The sequence below is a fragment of the Erinaceus europaeus genome, chromosome 14 (genome assembly GCF_950295315.1).
Source record: "Erinaceus europaeus chromosome 14, mEriEur2.1, whole genome shotgun sequence".
NCBI classification, from domain to species: Eukaryota; Metazoa; Chordata; class Mammalia; order Eulipotyphla; family Erinaceidae; genus Erinaceus; species Erinaceus europaeus.
In genome coordinates this window covers 12,460,686-12,479,442 of record NC_080175.1, presented here as the reverse complement: position 1 = coordinate 12,479,442, position 18,757 = coordinate 12,460,686, and the positions used below count along the sequence as shown (strand labels likewise).

Here is an 18,757-nt window from a genome sequence, read left to right as displayed (position 1 = left end):
AGAAGAGTGGAGGTCCCTGGGGGCAGGGAGTAGGGTGGTGCTTTTGTCTCTCTCCTTTTGATAGAAATACAAAGCAAAATAAAAATTGACTCTGAAAGGGACTCAGCAGAGAGTGCAGGTAAGAAGCCATGGATTAGAGCCCTGTAGACATTAAGCCACTTTATGCACAATAATACCAAAAATCATTAGTAATGATAATACAGTAGTAATAATAGCAACAAACAGATGGTAAAATCCAAATATGACAACTCGGCACTCAACTAGTAGGAGAATTGAAATTCTGGTACATCGACTGCTTAACTGTTTTGATTCAGTTATCATAAATCTCAGTTTGAAAACATGGGTACATTTCCCATTCTTACAAATAAAGGAATTTTTTCTCATTACTCATTTGACCTTTACAAATAAGACTGATGCTTTCCGTATATTGTGAACAATAGCTAACATTTACCGTATATTCTGAATTAATATGTATTGGTAAGAAAAAAAAACTGTTGTTTATTAACTTTCTTTTAACTTATAGGAAAACATCTTTATGTATGGAGGCAGAATTGAGACAAATTATGGCAATGTCACAGATGAATTGTGGATTTTCAATATACATAGTCAGTCCTGGAGTACAAAAACTCCTACTGTCCTTGGACATGGTCAGCAGTATGCGGTGGAGGGACACTCCGCACATATTATGGAACTGGATAGCAGAGATGTTGTCATGATCATAATATTTGGATATTCTGCAATCTATGGTTACACAAGCAGCATCCAGGAATACCATATCTGTAAGTCACTTTGAAAATGTAACTATACACGTTCATTTCTTTCATATCTTTCTTAGAGTCTTACGGAAATTCAGTGAAAATGGTGACTTATTTGAAATCAGAGTTATAAGCCAAGAATTAATCATTTTAAATGTAAGTTTTCTGATTTTGTGTGACGATTTCATTCTTCAATATCTGGTTTATCTTCTTAGTCAGGTAAGGGACTATGTTATATGCTATTCACATTTTTTTTTTTAACTGAGAATATTTTTTAAAGAGAGACTCCCATAGAGGGTGCTATTTCTCTGGATTTTATTTAGGAACCAAGAACTAAAATCCACTTTTCTTTTTAATATGCACATCGTGGCTGCTGCATTTTTCACTTTTCTGACTTCCTTTCTTAATCTTGCTACAATATCTTTTATATATGTATTGCTCTTTTAAAGTACGCTTTCCGAGGACAGTATATTAGCTTCTAGAAAATATTTTTCTTTGCTGATTGAGGGTGGCTGGGACAATATATATATATATATATATATATATATATATATATATATATATATATATATATATATATTCACTATGCTATCAAGTGCTCTTATTGATTTTCCTGGCCTGTTTTTTTTTTTTAACTTCTTTATAAACATATACCCTATTGTTTCTATCTACATTGGAGAGTAGACTCCATTTCTGACTGTAGCCAAGTATTATGAGCTCAAGTGTTCTGGTCTTTTGTGCACTGATAGTCATATATAACTACTGAGGTTTTTTGCACAGCCGTCAGAAAGCTCATGTGCCAATTGATCACCCTTAGTGTAGCCAGGAGAATGGCTGTGCGCTCAGAGGAGGAATCCTCTTCTAAATACTCCACTGTTTGCCCTAAAGTTCTTTCAAAAATGAATTGTTTTCTTTTCAGTATCCTCAGTACAGCTGTGCCCACTCCCTCCTCAGTTCCAGTTGCCATTTCTAGTGTATTCTCTCTCCTCCCTCCTTGAAGTCACCCAGGTCTAAATTTTAGGTCATCAGACTCTACTACCTGTTACGCCTACTTAACTTCTCTGTTGTTCCTCAGATCAGTGTTTTTTATTCCTTGATGAGTATACTTCTGACTCACTGACGCTGTCCATCAGACATCAGTGAAATAGTTTTTGGTCACTCAGGTATCCACACAAATATTTCTAATACCTGATTTCTCAATAAAAAAAATTATTGGAGGCTTAATGACTTGTAGTATAGTTGTTGGCACACAGGAACATTTTCTTAAGCCCCTGGGATAAGAGTCTGCAGAATACTCTTACCCCCAACTTACGTAATTTGCTACCATTGTGCACCAGGACCCCGGCCTCCTTTCCACCCCCTCCTTTATTCTTCCCCAGAGTCCTTTGCTTTGGTGTAACACACCACACCTAGTCCAAGTTTCACGTTGTGTTTTCTCTTTTTGTCTTTGTTTCTGAGATTCCACTTGCAAGTAGCTTCTCGGTTTGTTTGCTTGTTTAAATCACTTTCCAAGATATGGTTATTCTGTCCTACTTGAGTCACCCCTACTGTCACACCTGGTTACACTTCTCTGTTGTTCCTCAGATTACTGTGTCTGGATGTCGTGTGTACTGTAGTCGAGCTCATGATTTCCCTGTCAGATATTTTACTCTTCAGATGCCACCAGTCTTTCCAGCTCATTCTTGCTCGTGAATTCTGACAACCTTCAGTCTTACCAGAACCATTAGACTGATGCACCTCTAAGCAATTTTTACTGCCTTTTTCTCTCTCCTTTTTTGTACTTTTTTTTTTTTTGACCTCCAGGATTATTGCTGGGGCTCAGTGCTTGCACTACGAATCCACTACTCCTGGAGGCCACTTTTTCCTGCTTTCTTGCCCTTGTTGTCATCATTATTGTTATCATTGTTGTTGTTGTTGGATAGGACAGAGAGAGGAGGGGAGACTGAGAGAGGGGAGAGAAAGATAGACACCTGCAGACCTGTTTCACCGCCTGTGAAGTGACCCTCCTGCAGGTGGGGAGCCGGGGGCTTGAACTGGGATCCTCCTGCCGGTCCTCGGGCTTTGCGCCATGTGCGCTTAACCCGCTGCGCTACTGCCCGACCCCCCTTTTTTGTACTTTTAACCCTTCTTCTCTCCAAATTTTAATACATCTTTTGACATTTTGAACTGAATTAATTAAATTTTTCTTCTTTTTTTTATCTTTTTAAAAAAAATTTACTTATTTATTCATGAAGAACATAGGAGAGAGAGAGAGAGAACCAGACATCACTCTGGTACATATGCTGCTGGGGATTGAACTCAAGACCTCACACTTGAGAGTCTAATGCTTTATCTATTGTGCCACCTCCTGGACCACTAATTAAAATTTTCTGATAGACCTAAGGGTTACAGATCCCCTGTATATAATGGTTATTGTATCATTTTATTTTGTTGATATTTTTGGTGTTATTGTGGTCCCCTGGAATGCTGTAGCTATCATTTCTCTTTTTGTAATTTATTGAAATATTCTTGGTGGCTCATTTTCATAAATATATTATAGGCAGTTAGAAAGGAGGTAAATTCTACAGCATCAAAATGTAAAGTTTGATATGTACATGTACACATGTTGATGTGTATGTTGAGGTATTGATTCCTTACTGATTTTTTTGGTACTTGTCCCATCAAACTCTGAAAGTTAAAGTCTAGAAATGTTTGTTTTCTTTTATTTTTCCTGTGTATTCTTAGATTGATGATGGAAACTGCTACTATGTATACTTACAGTTTAAATCTTTATCGTGAATTGTCTCTTAGTGATATGATGCTTTTGTTCATTTAACATTTTTTGTGTAATCTTTGCCTTGCCTGATATTAATATTATAAGTAATAATATTATTTTAGGGGTGTGTATGAGCCTTCTGGGTATCCTTACTCATCCCTTGACTGTTAACTTTTCATAATCCCTTTGTTCCATTGCAGTGCTAGGGACTGAATCCTGTCCGTCTTACATTCCCTCTGCACAGAATCAACTACCTGGCTCAAATTATCAGGTTTATGTTTTTATGATTAAAGAGAAAGACCAGGCCATCACTTCATCATCTGTGGAGTTCTACTTAGTTTTATTTTGGGGGCTCTCATGTGAGGCTAGGGGTTAAACCCAGTGCCTCATGTATGGAAAACATACACCCTACCTTCCTTTGTTCAGAATTATTTTATTATTTTATTTTATTTTATTTTATGTTATTTTATTAATGATTTACTAATGATCGACCGGACTGTGGGATAAAAGGGGTACAGTTCCATACAATTCCCACCACCAGAGTTCCGTATCCCCTCCCCTCCATTGAAAGCTTTCCTATTCTTTATCCCTCTGGGAGTATGGGGTGCAGGAGGTGGGAGGTCTGGCTTCTGTAGTTGCTTCTCTGCTGCACATGAGTGTTGACAGGTCGATCCATACCGCCAGGCTCTGGGGAAGTGGGGTTCCAGGACACATTGATGAGGTTGTCTGCCCAGTGCAGTCAGATTGACATTATGGTAGTGTCTGCAACTTGGTGGCTGAAAAACATTAAGATATAAAGAGGAACAACTTGTTTAATAATTAGGAACCTAAAGGTGAGAGTATCCAGATGAGATTTGGGGTCTTCCTGTGGAAGAAGCTAGGAAGTCTATTTTAGGTCTATTCCAAGGGGCCTATGACTTTACTAATTTTTGCCTGAGCCCTACAGCTAACATGCAGGTGGGCTAAAGGTATTGTCTGGGAAGATAAAACTTGGGGATAGGACTAGAAAGCTGGATCAGGGCAGAGAGTAGCTCCCAAATATGGGGAAAGTATATAAATATTGTTAACTGTAAATCCCATCGATTTGATCAGGGGCCTGTGCTCAGCACAGGAGCCTGTGTAACCTCTGCATCCCTGTCAGTTTGAACTCGCATTCCATGGTCACAGCTAGGAACATTCTAGACTGCACTTATTTCAGGACCAGTCTTCTTCGAGTAGCAGAGTTTATTGGCCCAACTTTCCTTCCGAGAGTGGGACAGTTTCTACCATTGTTGTTCTACACTGAGGGGAAGGTCTTGTAGAGGTAGAGGCCCACAAGAGGATTTATGATGTTGTTCCTGATGGAGATGACCAGTGATGGTGGAGAGGAGGATCTGTTAGAAGTCTAGGCCCATCATATCTGTGTGGGAATCCCAGGATTCCCTGATTAGAGCCCCAGATTATGGGGTGGCCTGGTAGTAATCAAAAAGGGCCATCTCAGATAAAGTAAGGACTACAAAAGCTGGATAAAGGCAAGAGACCGGCACACTTTAATGATGCGGGTCTTTTAAAAAATATTTTATAAAACAATAAGGGCAACAAAAAGGGAAAATGAATAAATACATATTAAAAAATAAAAAATATATTTTATTCAATGAACGATAGATACAGAGTGTAAGATAGGTATGTATAGACATAGTCATAGACATAGATGACATAGACATAGACATAGTCATAGACATAGATGACATAGACATAGACATAGTCATAGACAGACATAGACATAGACATAGACAGACATAGACATAGACAGACATAGACATAGACATAGACATAGACATAGACAGACAGACATAGACATAGACATAGACATAGACATAGACATAGACATAGACAGACATAGACATAGACAGACATAGACATAGACATAGACAGACATAGACAGAGACAGACATAGACATAGACAGACATAGACATAGACAGACATAGACATAGATGACATAGACATAGACAGACATAGACGTAGAGGTAGACGTAGACGTAGACGTAGACATAGACAGACATAGTCATAGTCATAGTCATAGACATAAACATAGATGACATAGACATAGATGACATAGACATACACATAGACAAGACATACACATAGACATAGACATACACATAGACGTGCACATAGACATAGACACAGACACACCAGAGCACTGCTCAGCTCTGGCTTGTGGTAGTGCTGGGGATTGAACCTGGCACCTCAAAGCCTCAGGCATGAGTGCCTTTTTCATGACCTGTGGGTCTTTATCACACTAATGAACTCTTTTATTGTAGTATGGAAACAGCCATGGAATATATATAAACAAAGGGCTTGGCTTTGCTCCAGACTTAGCTCTTGGATTTTACTTCACCTAATTGTTTTAGGAAGAGAGCGTACAGGTTTGTACTTCTAGGTCCGAGCAGTCATGCTACAAAGTAAATAAACATTTTGGCTTTTGTATTTCTCTTTTTTCTCGCCTTGCATAAAGAGAGAATTTCTGTCTCAATGTGGCATGATGTCTTAGCCTTTAATAGAAAATTACCTAAAGAAACATCTTGTTGTTGTCCTCTATGTAACTAGGACTAAAGTAGGCATTTTCCTTCTGCCTGTGTAGAGCATATTGAAAAAAAAAAACTCTCCTTTTCTTACGAGAAGCTTTGAAGGATCCTGATTTTTCTCTAGAAGCCTTCTTCTAATCAGTGCCTACTTGCACTTCAGTATCAGCCATTGCTACTGAGTCTCTAGGTCACCTGATTGACCTATACCTCCCCTGCTCTCCGACTCCACTGAATAATATTTCTAACTCACAGACTATTTTTCACATTCTTCATATTGTCCTTCAGAGAGAGATAATCACATTCAGTCTTGCAACATGATGGTGTTGGTATTGGTGGTAGTGGTGGTTATGCTTCCCCAGGTAGGTCAGAAAGGCAGAGCAAATTTGGTGTACTCTAAAATGTTGAACATTGATATAGGTTGTTACCTGATAAATCCATTGACTGGCTGGTAGGATTTTTAGTTTAATTTGGAATTACGTGACTATAGGATATCAGTTGTAATTTTGGCAAAAAAAGAAAAGAAAAAAAAAGTCCCCTTTGACTCATTTTATAACCAAAATGCTATTTCTAAATATATTTATCAGCAGGATATTTTGGGTTTGAATCATCTTAATAGTTGTAGTTCTTATCTGACACTATTTGGCATGTCAAAATGGAAATAAAATGGAAATGTGAATGTTATATAAGGTTTAAAAGAATAAGATTATGAGTCTTTTAATTCTGTGACTTATTTAAATACAAAAGCAAAGCTCATCATCTTTTCTGTAAAATTATATCTTATTAAAGAAATTTACTTATTATTTTATTAAATTCTAATGCATTTTGAATTCACTTGTGATTGTTTAAAGAATGTTGTGTCAAAAATAATCTGTAAGTACTTTCATTTTGAAAAGTACTTATAAAGAAAAGATTACAAAACAATATATAAATATATTTTAAAGATGTCAAAATAATTAAGTTCTCCATACTGTGGGCAAGTGCTACTTTTGGAAATGTTACTATATTAAGTAGGGCTGCTTTGAACATAAGTATTGGGATAATTTATCATCTAAGTTTTAAGTGAATGTGTCTTTAGAGAAATTGAATTTTTTCCCCTCTGTTTTTAGTATAAATTACTAAACTACAATGTCAGTTTAGGTTCATTTTAGAATGGTGTGAACTTCTAAAATGTAGGTTGGTTTTAACTTGAGTTCACATATTTATATACATAGAAGCCCTAAAAAAGTAAGGGAAGAGTGTTTTTACGTTAAAGGAGAGACTTTTTCTTTTCTTTGTTTGGTCATCGCCACAGCTTCACTGCTCCGGGTCCACTTTTTCAGATAAAAGGAGACAGAGACAGAAGGATGGAGAGAGAGATATAGATAGATAGATAGGTCGATAGATAGATGGATAGGTAGAGAGGCAGAGAGAGAGAGAGAGAGAGAGAGAGAATGAGAGAGATTGATTCACTACAACAGTGAAGCGTCCCCTGGTGTGGTGATCTCAGGCTAGCAGGCACCCTCCTAGGTGAACTTCTGTACCTAACCTGGGACTATTTTTTTCCCCTATGCTGTGGTGAGTGTAACTGGAAAAAAAAAAAAAAAGCTAAAGTTATAGTAGAATTGCTCGTAATAACAGTATCATATTCATTTTTGTCACATCATCATTACTATTCTTTTTTGCCACTAGGGCTATTGATGGGCCTAGTGGCCATCTTTATCTTTTTTCTTTTCAGCAAGGGTGAGAGCAGATGAAAGATAGAGAGGGTGAGAGAGATGGAAGAAGGGATACTTGCAACATTGCTCCACTGCTTCTCCTACCCCCACCTCACCCTCCCTTACCTTTGTGTAAGAATATAAAAACAGAGACTAGTTAGTATACTCCAGTGACCACTTAATTTAGTTTCTAATAATATTGCAAATAATCCTGAGGCATATCTGGGTTTGTGCTTAGCACCAGGCATATTTGCCGCTTTGTTGTTGTTGTTGTTGTTACCGTCAGGGCTTCACCTTTCCAGGCTGACTGTTCCAGATAGACAGACAGACAGATGAGATAGATAACAGAACCAAAGCTTTCCCCAATGCGTGGGGACCTTGCATGTGGCCTAGTCAATGGACTACCAGATGAATGATCTCAGCCACTTTAAGATCTCATTTCTCCTCTCCTCTCCTCTCCTCTCCTCTCCTCTCCTCTCCTCTCCTCTCCTCTCCTCTCCTCTCCTCTCCTCTCCTCTCCTCTCCTCTCCTCTCCCCTCCCCTCCCCTCCCCTCCCCTCCCCTCCCCTCCCCTCCCCTCCCCTCCCCTCCCCTCCCCTCCCCTCCCCTCCCCTCCCCTCCCCTCCCCTCCCCTCCCCTCCCCTCCCCTCCCCTCCCCTCCCCTCCCCTCCTCCCCTCCCCTCCCCTCCCCTCCCCTCCCCTCCCCTCCCCTTCCTCTCTCCCCTCTCCCCTCCCCTCCCCTTCCCCCTCTTCTCTCCCCTCCCCTCCCCTCCCCTTCCCCTCCTCTCTCCCCTCCTCCCTCCCCTTTCTTTCTTTCTTTCTTTCTTTCTTTCTTTCTTTCTTTCTTTCTTTCTTTCTTTCTTTCTTGATTTAATTTGTAACTAAGGAACTCTTTGAATAACTTACCTTTAATTATTTGAGCATTACTCATTAACATTAAAATAATCTTAGACACTAGAGGATTTTTCTTACTTTTGAGATTGTAGTAGAAAGTCTACAGGTATTGTCATGACTATTTTGATTTTTATCTGTTAACAAGTACCGCCAAATACTGGATTGATTTTGTAATGTGTAAGAACACCTTTTTGGTGATATGTGCTTGCAGATATGAAATGCTGTGAGTTACAAACGATCCCTTCAGTACTTTTCCCTTCCGTTCAGAAATTATTTTTAGCAGGAGGATATAGGCAGTAAACTAAAAACCTAACAACAGGTATGTATCCTACATGATGTGTTAGAAGAGAGTAATTTTTTTTAACTTCTGTTCAGAATATTTCAGTAATAACAATATCAGAGGAAATTAAACGGGATGTAATGAAATTTAGCTGCAGATTTTTGAAGTTGGTGAAAAAATTTTAGAGAATTCATTACCCCTGTCAGAATATACATAAAAGAAACCTTTTCATGCTTGGCTTAGTTCAGAAGAGTTCATATGTTTAACAGTGATTTCCTTACAGTTTATAAAATTCTAAGTGAAATTCAGGATCAACATCTGCTTTATTTAATTAAACTTTAAAGTTGAATAGCAGCATTCTGTTATTTATTTATTATATATCCCTTGTTATTTATTATATTTAATTGAAGTAGCATTACATTATAACACTTTAGTTTTAGGTAAACATCACTGAAAATCAGTCTCTACCACTAAAAGCCAAATTCCATCCTTACCCATTTATGTTTCTTTGTCTTTGTTTTTGCCTTCATCCCATCCAATAATTGGTTTCATATTCCAGGAGTTTATTTTTGTTGTATTTACTTCATGTTTATTTTATCTGTAAATGAGTGAAATCAGACAATACTTGTCTTTCTTTGTCTTATCACTTTACTATACCTGGTGTTTGCAGTGGCAGAATTTCATCAAGAACATAGTTGTGTGAGAGTGCTGATAGTGTAAGGTGGGTACATTAGGAAAGTTGAGGGACAGGCTAGGTCTCAATGAGAAGATGAATTCTGAGCCGAGAATCAGAGGTCTCTGTGGAGGGAAATGATTCCTGAAGTAGGGACATCTAGTATCAAGTCAAGAGTAGGCAGACCATGTCAAGGGCACAGTAAGGAACCTGGGCATGAAATTCCAGGAGAATACAGATTAAAAGATGAGGTGAGAGAAGTAGTGAGTAAGATCATCAGATTTTCACATAACCTTTGTCTTTATTCTGAATTATATGAAACATTACAAGAGTTTGAGCAGAGCAGTGAAATTTATTTTTCAGTGAATCATCTTGACTACTGAGCCAACAATAACTAGGGAGAAAAGGACGTAAGCAAGCACGTCAGTGTGGATGTTATTATAATAACGTGGACAGTGATGGTGTTGGACAAGATGAGAACGAGTCCATTTGTTTCATGTGTTTTTAACTGATGGTATTTGCTGACCATTTGTGTACAGATTGAGATCAAAAGGAGTTAAGATACCTACATTTTTGGTTTGAGCAACTAGAAAGGGAAAGTTGCCACTTTCATAACTGGGGAAAGATTCTGAAACAGTTTTGAGGTAAAGGTAATTTGAAGGTCCGGGAGTTAGTGTTGCATGGGAGATACCCATTATAGTTTAAAGTGCTGTTTTCAGGTAGGATGTTGAATGTGTGGATCTGACCTTCTAGAGAGAGATCTGATTCGAAGGTGTAGATTTGAGAGTTCCTGGAATAGAAATGGTGCTTTAAGTCATGAGACTGGATCAGATCTCAAAGGAAATGGACAAAGATAAAAAAGAAGAAAGAACTTTCCCTGTAGTGTTCCAATGAGAAGAGGGTAGGGAGAAAAAGGGGAACAAAAACAAAAGCAAGCAAACAAACAAAAAACCAGGAAAAAAATACAGTGAATTAGAAGGCAAGGATGAAGTAAGATGGTTAAACAGCAGAGTAATCAACTGTGCCAAATGCTGCTCTGCTGAGGGGTCAAATAGAATGATGCAAAGTATTGACCGTATAATTTGCTACTGTGTAGGCCACTGGTGATCTTTCTTGACAAGAATGTTTCATGGAATGGTGGGGTTGAAACTAGACTGTATTGGATTTGAGAGGGAGAAAGAGGAGTGGAATTAGAAATGATCTGTCGAGTCTATTCTTTCATGGAAACCAAGAAGTTAACAGTGACAGCTGACAGAAAATACAGGTTCTTTTACAATTCAGGTATTCACAGAAAAGCAGACCATGAAATAAGAATTCACTTGAGAGAATTTTATTTGGAAAAATGCAGTTACAGTGTTAGAGGAATTGAGAAATAGTGCATGCATGAGAGGGAGGCTATTAAAGGGTTAATTAATAAATTACCACACTGGTAATGCAGCCTAATTAACTAGGCCCTGGATCAACACAGTCTTCAAAATTTCCTTTTTTAGTATTGAACTTCTAGCTTATTGATGAAGCCTTTGGGCTGGATCTCCAAAATCAATCTATTCTGTAGGAGAAGATAACATTTCATTCAGTATGTCTTGATCGATATGAAAATGTGTGTAGATGTATAAAACAAAAATTCTTAAGGAAATAGCGTAAGTGGAACACATACAAGTAGATTTGGCAATGGAGGTTTTTCATGAGGACACCCTAAAGTCTAAATTCTTGAGAGTAATAGGTGACTGGCAAGTGCTTTCTTTAATGTTAACGATTGAGATTATTGTTTAACATTTTTTCCGAAAGCGTTAGTTATTCTAGGTTTTTAAAATAGCACTACTTGTCTGTTTTTTTTTTAAAGATTTTATTTATTTATTAATGAGAAAGATAGGAAGAGAGAGAAAGAACCAGACATCACTCTGGTACATGTGCTGCCGGGGGTTGAACCCGGGACCTCACGCTTGAGACAGTCTGATGTCTTATCCACTGCGCCACCTCCTGGACCACAGCACTACTTGTCTTTGTATTGCTTTTTAGTTATTAAATTTATGATGTGTACCTATATGTATTATATATTAAATACAAGGTATATAATTATAGAAATAATATGATTTTATTTATTAAAATATATTAGAGTATTTACGTGTTCTTTTTTGTTTACTCTGACTCAACTTTATTTGCCTTCACATAGAATAAGCATGACTTAGTGGTAAAATCACCCTCAAAAATATATTTCCTGAGAGTATAGTTACTTTAAGGAAAGATAGTAATTTGTTTTTATCTCTCTGAACTTTCTTTTTGTGATCATTTTCATTAAAATTGAATTAAAAAGTGTTCTGCCTCACTACCATTCTGAAATCTTGAGCTTCTTAGTTTGCTTTTAAAAATAACTTTATTACTTATGCATGTATGCTTATTGTTTTGTTTACTGGGTTTCTGAATTTTGTAAAAAAATAAAATCTTTTAGGCAGTTTGATGAAGCTTTTAAATTCCCATTATTCACTATGTTATCAAGATTGATATCTATTGCTATGATTACATTTCTTTGCATTTTTTCAGTTTATGACACTACCATAATTTGCTTACCATTCAACTGGTGAGAAAGCTTACTTGGATAGTAAGCTTTGCCATGTGTACAACTCAAGTTTGAGCCTGGTCACCATCATATTGAAGGAAACTTTGGTGCTGTGGTCTTTTTAACTCTCTGTCTTTTTTTAAAAAAAATGCTTACTCATTCTCCGGTATATGAGTTTTTTTTGGGTTGGGTATCTAGTAAAAATTCTCTCACAGGGAGTTGGGTGGTAGCACAGCGGGTTAAGCGCAGCAGGTTAAGCACACATGGCGCAAAGCGCAAGGGCCGGCTGAAGGATCCCGGTTCGAGGCCCTGGCTCCCCACCTGTAGGGGAGTCACTTCACAGGTGGTGAGGCAGGTCTGCAGGTGTCTATCTTTCTCCCCCCACCCCGTCTTCCCCTCCTCTCTCTATTTCTCTCTTATCCTATCTAACAACAAGGGCAACAAAAGGGAAAATAAATAAATATTTAAAAAATTCTCTCACAACAGACATTTTGCAATGCATATATAATTTTAAAAATTCTATTACTGAGTTAATTGTGATTAACAAGATTATAACATAGTAGTGGAGTAGTTCCACATCATCCCCTCCATCAGATTCTGTGCCCTCACCCTGCCCCCCCCAACAGTAATCATCATGGTTCTCTCAAGGTCTTAGAGATAGGTTATCTAAGTTTCCTTTTTTATTTTCCCCCTCACTTTTTCAGAACTAGGGCCTTCTGATTTCACTGCTCCCAGGCCACTTTTTTTCTTTCAGAGAGGGAGAGACAGAGTGGAAGAGGCACCATCACACTGGGGCTTCTCCTGGTTCCATAGCTTCTTTCTTGTGGTCCTTGATCTTGAATATGGACGGGAGGCTTGGCAAGGCATGAACTATCACTCTGGATAAGTGTATTTTAAAAAATGAAGTAAAATGTTCTCTCATCTTTGGGTGGAAAGATAAAATGCCTTATAAGGACAAGCTTTAGAATGATGTCATGTTGAAAGGGAAGGGGAATGGATTGGGACAGAGGGAGAGACACCTGCAGCACCTTCTCACTGCTCATAAAGCTTATCCTCTGCAGGTGGGGACAGGTGGCTGAAACTCAGGTCCTTGTGCACTGCAATTGTGTGCTCAACCAGGTGAAAATTATTACTTCTGAGAACTGTTCCTTGTTAAAAAAATGTTACTTCTAGGGAGTCGGGCGTAGCACAGTGGGTTAAGCCCATGTGGTACAAAGTGCAAGGACCATTGTAAGGATCCCAGTTCAAGCCCCCGGCTCCCCACAAGCGTGGGGGGGGTGTCACTTCACAAGCAGTGAAGCAGGTCTGCAGGTGTCTTTCTCCCCCTCTGTCTTCCCCTCCTTTCTCCATTTCTCTCTGTCCTATCTAACAATGACATCAATAACAACAACAATAACTACAACAATAAAATACAACATAGGCAACAAAAGGAAAAATAAGTAAATATAAAAAATATATTACTTAGCTTTTCATCTTAAACTACCTATAGGTTCAGTAACTGAGTTGCTAATGACTCAAACTTGGGAATTAATGCTCTACTATTTAAGATCTTACTCTACACTTTAATTTAGATCTAAATGCTAACTTAACATTTTGATGTTATATCTGTGTCTTAGCTTTTCTACTTTTAATTTTTTAAATGTGCTTGTGAGGAGTTGACTGAAATGCTGTATTAATGATGAACTGTCTAGTACTGTTACAGTTAATGTGTATTCTTAAATGAAACCCTTTTATTTTGAGATACCATTAACTTCACTTATGCTTGTAAAAAACAAGAGTGGCCATATCAGCTCTGTTTACAGTAGCATCTGGCAGAAATATAGTCCAGTGTCATAACCTGGATATTGACAGTGATCTGAGCCACTTACTCCCGGGCTAGCATGGGGGTGCCTCTTCTTGGGTGCATACTCTCTGGGTTGGAGAGAACACGACTGGAGCCAACCTGGGCTGCTACTCACTTAGCAATGCGAGAGAGATGACCCAGGAATAGAGCTGGTGGTGGCGAGGCGATTCAACTCTTTTATTGATCAGAGAGCCAAAGCTTTTAAAAGTCAGACCCAGAGGTGGCAAGTCAGAAATGGAAATGGCTTGACATGGTTTGGAAAGGGGCGGAGAAAGGCAAAAGGGGCTGGGAAAGGTAGGAACTTCCTTAGCAACTGTTGTGAGGGCTTAACTGGTAGGATTAATAATACCCTGCAGGCAGGGAGGGTCTTGAGGGTAGAAAGAAGATAGATCGAAGGAATGGAATGGATGGGGATCTTTCAGGCAAAACAATGATTATTTAGATAATAAGGGAGCAGGCCATCATATCAGGAATGCAGGGTGCTTTGTGAGGCAGGGAGTCTGATAAGACGAGGCAGACCTTGGGGGGTTTTATTCCTCCTTGTTTGACCTCTCAGTAGAGAGAGAAAGACTGACAGGATGGATGTCCCCTCAAGTCAAGCCCTGCCAAGCTCAACCACATCTCACAATTTCCCTACAACTTACCTTAGGCAGCTTTCATTTATACTCATTTTTAAAAAAAATCTATTTTCCCTTTGGTTGCCCCTGTTTTTTTATTGTTGTTGTAGTTAGATAGACACCTGTTTCACTTCTTGTTTTTTTATTGTTATTGTAGTTAGAAAGATAAGACAACTGCAGACCTGCTTCACTGCTTGTGAAGCGACTCCCCTGCAGGTGGGGAGCCGTAGGCTGCAACCGGGATCCTAATGCCAGTCCTTGCGCTTTGCACCAAGTGCACGTAACCAGCTGTGCTACCACCTGACTCCCTATACTCATTTTTTGTTTGTTTTTGTGTATGTCTATCTGGCTCTCAGCAGTTTTATTTATTATGTATTCATTTTCCTTATTTTAAATTTTTCATCGTCTTTATTTATTTATTGGATAGAGACAGCCAGAAATCAAGAGGGAAGGGGGGTGGTTGAGAGGCAGAGAAACACAGAGATAACTGCAGCACTACTTCACCATTTGCAAAGCTTTCCCCCTGCAGGAGGGGACTGGGTGCTCGAACCTGGGACTTTCCACATTGTAGCATGTGCACTCAACCAGGTGCATCACCACCCGGCTCCATTCTCAGCAGTTTTTTTATTATTATTTTAATTTGGGGAATACTGAATGATAGCACCTGTGTTTATACATGTATATGGTTTCCTCAGTTTTGTATAGTCACCAAAGGCTCAATTTTCTTTTACTACCATCAAATTCTGCAAATGTCAAGAATTTTTAGCCATTGTTTTTGTTATCTTGATTTGGGCATCTTTGATAAAACTGATTTTGATGAACTGCCAAAATTTAGGTGGTTATATAGAGGCAGATTATCAGTATGATCTGAGTAAATCTGGAAGGTTAAGTAAAAAATATTTATTTCTATAATTTTAATATTTAAGGACATCCTGTGTGTTTTATGTCTGTATATTCTTTTTTTTTCAAACTTAATTTTATTTATTTATTAGATAAAGACAGAGGGAAATTGAGAGGGGAGGAGAGACAGGGGGAAAGAGACAGAGAGACACCTGCAGCCCTGCTTCACCTTTCATGAAGCTTTTCCCCTGCAGGTGGGGACCAGGGGCTTGAACCTGGGTCCTTGAGCACTGTAACGTGAACGCTTAACCAGGTGTGCCACTGCGTGGCCTCTGTCTGTGTATCCTTAAAGGAATGCTTTGTATGTGATTGTTACTCATGTCAGTGAGTTTGTAGTTGGAAACAGCAGTCTCTTCTAAATAAACCAAGGAAAAATATCACAAAGGGAATCCACTGCAGAGATGCCAGAAAACTCAAAATGCAGAAATCCAGAAATCTGGAAGCTGTGACACAGTTAGAGCTCATTGACCACATTTGGAGCCTCTGTAGGTGCCGCTTATGCCCCTGAGATGATGTTGTCCAGTCATCACTCCCGTTATCTGCAGTAGCCATCTGCCTGGTCCTGCTGCTAAAGACAGAAGCAGAAACTCTTCTTGCTGTTACCATTTTAACCCCACACAGGTGCTCTCATTAGTGGAACTTAACGTGTCAGGGAAGCTTAGACATTCATTTTTATTTATTCATTTATTTTTAGGTGTTTATCAGCAATACAAGTTGCTGAGGGTAGGGACAATCTCCCTCGGTTTTTAATATGGTGCTGGAGAATACACGGTGCTACTGAGTCGCCTCTCCTATTCAGTCTTTATTCTGTGTTTTCAGAGAGAAAGAGGGAAGCAGGGAGAAAGAGTCAGAGAGAGAGACACACACAAAAGCACTACTTCATCAGCCCTCAGGGCACAGTATTGCTGTTCTTAGTGCTTTCTTGTGGCATTGGGGACAAAATCCAGGGCTCCGTGAAGGGTATGGTTTCAATTCTATTCCCTGTGTCACCTCTCAGGCCTGAGCATGTATTATCATCATCATCATTATCATCATTATTTTATTATCTTTGCCACCAGTACTTCATACTTTTTTACATACTTCATACTTTTACATACTTCATACTTTTACAGGACTCTATACTCCTGGAAGACTGTTCTTTCTTTCTTATTTTTTTTTTTCCCAGATAGACTATGAAAGGTGGTGGTAGGAAGAAGAGAGAGAGAGGCAGACAGAAAGAAGGGGTGGGAGGAGACACAGTAGTATTGTTTTAACACTTGTGAAGCTTCCATTTGCGTGGTGCTGTCTTGTGGTGGCCAGGCCCTCAAACCTTTCTTCACAATGTGCACTTTAGCTGGTGAGTCATTTCTCCCGGCATTGTCCATGGCTTTTTAAGATCTTTGCTATATATCAGTAACTAAATCAGAACCTGTATCACATAGTAGACTCTCATAAAATATTTTATCAGTCTTTTTTTCCTGGTATTTACAAATATTGAAACTTATGTCAAAATAAAACTTTGCCTTTTTCTCTTGCTCATAACTCTCCCACCCAACATCTTTTGTATTTTTAGAATTTAATCTGTGGAAAAAACTATTATCACTCAACTTCAAACCTAGCACACAATATTAATAACTAGTCAGTATTTAATAATTTCTTCTTTATTAAATAACACTAGCTACAATTACTTATAAAAATGTGAGTTTAGAATAAGCGTATTTACTTTTTTAGTGGTGTGTGAAATTTTTTAAGCACTTCTTGAATTTCATGATTTTTTTTTCTTTTTCTCTTCCAGCATCAAACACTTGGCTGGTACCAGAAACTAAAGGAGCTATTGTTCAAGGTGGATATGGCCATACCAGTGTATATGATGAAATCACAAAGTCCATTTATGTTCATGGAGGCTATAAAGCATTGCCAGGCAATAAATACGGGCTGGTAGATGATCTTTATAAGTATGAAGTTAACACAAAGACTTGGTGAGTGAACTGGGCAGAAGTATGATAAGGATAAAATTTCTCATTGTTATAGCATAATGGTGTTTATTACATATTTTCAGTGAGATATGAATGGCTTTTGAATCTTTATGTCAACTAGTGGTATCTGCTATGTTGTAAAGACGCAAAATAGCCCATTTGCCGGACAGCCATCATTACACGATTGACTTATTCTCTATACATTACTTCTAAGTGTCGTTATCATGTGCACTTCATGAGCTTACCAGTATAACTTACCAGTATAACTTTGAGCTTCACTGTGATCCAGTATAACTTTGAGCTTACCAGTATAACTTACCAGTATAACTTTGAGCTTCACTGTGATCTTGTCTTGGGACTTAATCTTCTTTACACTTATATTGAGATTGTCACTTGTGATCTTACCAAAAAAAAAAAAAAAATCCACTTCTTCTGTTGCATTATTTGATTGTTGTGTGTGTGTGAAACTTTGGCTTTGGCGGTTCAATGTATTTTCTTCTTTTGTTGTTATAAACAATATTTCACTGTACATCTTGTGTTAATCTTCTTGTATACAAGCAACTGTTTAGGATATATAAGTTATAAGTGCAATTGTGTCTGAGTTCAATATCTATTTTTTCAGCTTTACTACATGTTACCTAACTGCTCTTTATGTCACTGTGGTAATGCTCCTTTCTTTCTTTCTTTCTTTCTTTCTTTCTTTCTTTCTTTCTTTCTTTCTTTCTTTCTTTCTCTTCCTTCCTTCCTTCCTTCCTTCCTTCCTTCCTTCCTTCCTTTCTTTCTATTCATCTTTATTTATTTATTGGATAGAGACAGCCAGAAATCAAGAAGGAAGGGGGTGATAGAGAGGAAGAGAGACAGAGAAATGCCTGCAGCCCAGCTTTGCCACTAGCAAAGGTTTCCCCCTGCAGGTGGGGACCTGGGACCTTGTGCATTGTAATATGTACACTAAACCAGGTGCACTACCACCCGGCCCCATAATGCTCTTTCTCTAATGGAGTGTGCATGTCCTGGGGTCTTTACATTCCCATCACTTGTTGATTGTGAGGATGTATCTCTCTTGCCAATGCAATGGGTGTGAATAGTATCTTATTAATGCTTTAACATGCATACCCTGATACTGTTATAAATAGATATCTTTTTAATGTGTTGATTTATCACCGTGTTTAGAGAATTACCAAATGGTATAACCATATTGTTCCCTTTTATGTTTGAAGTGTTATTCATTAATTTTTGATTTATGGGTATTTTGGGTGCATAAATTTTG

At 38.3% G+C, this 18,757-nt stretch overlaps 1 protein-coding gene across 4 annotated transcripts in view; it reads left to right on the top strand.

Moving 5' to 3' along the window:
• ATRNL1 (attractin like 1) overlaps positions 1–18,757 on the top strand; it is a 700,209-nt gene that overhangs the window by 70,794 nt on the left and 610,658 nt on the right. For all 4 annotated transcript variants that reach the window (XR_009544641.1, XM_007519967.3, XM_060171225.1 and 1 more), the window contains exons 8-9: positions 524–779; positions 17,310–17,493. Coding sequence is in view for 3 of the 4 variants with exons in the window: in XM_007519967.3 (XP_007520029.2) it covers positions 524–779; positions 17,310–17,493 (440 nt within the window). In the remaining variant the exon portion in view is untranslated. The remainder of the gene's footprint in view (positions 1–523; positions 780–17,309; positions 17,494–18,757) is intronic.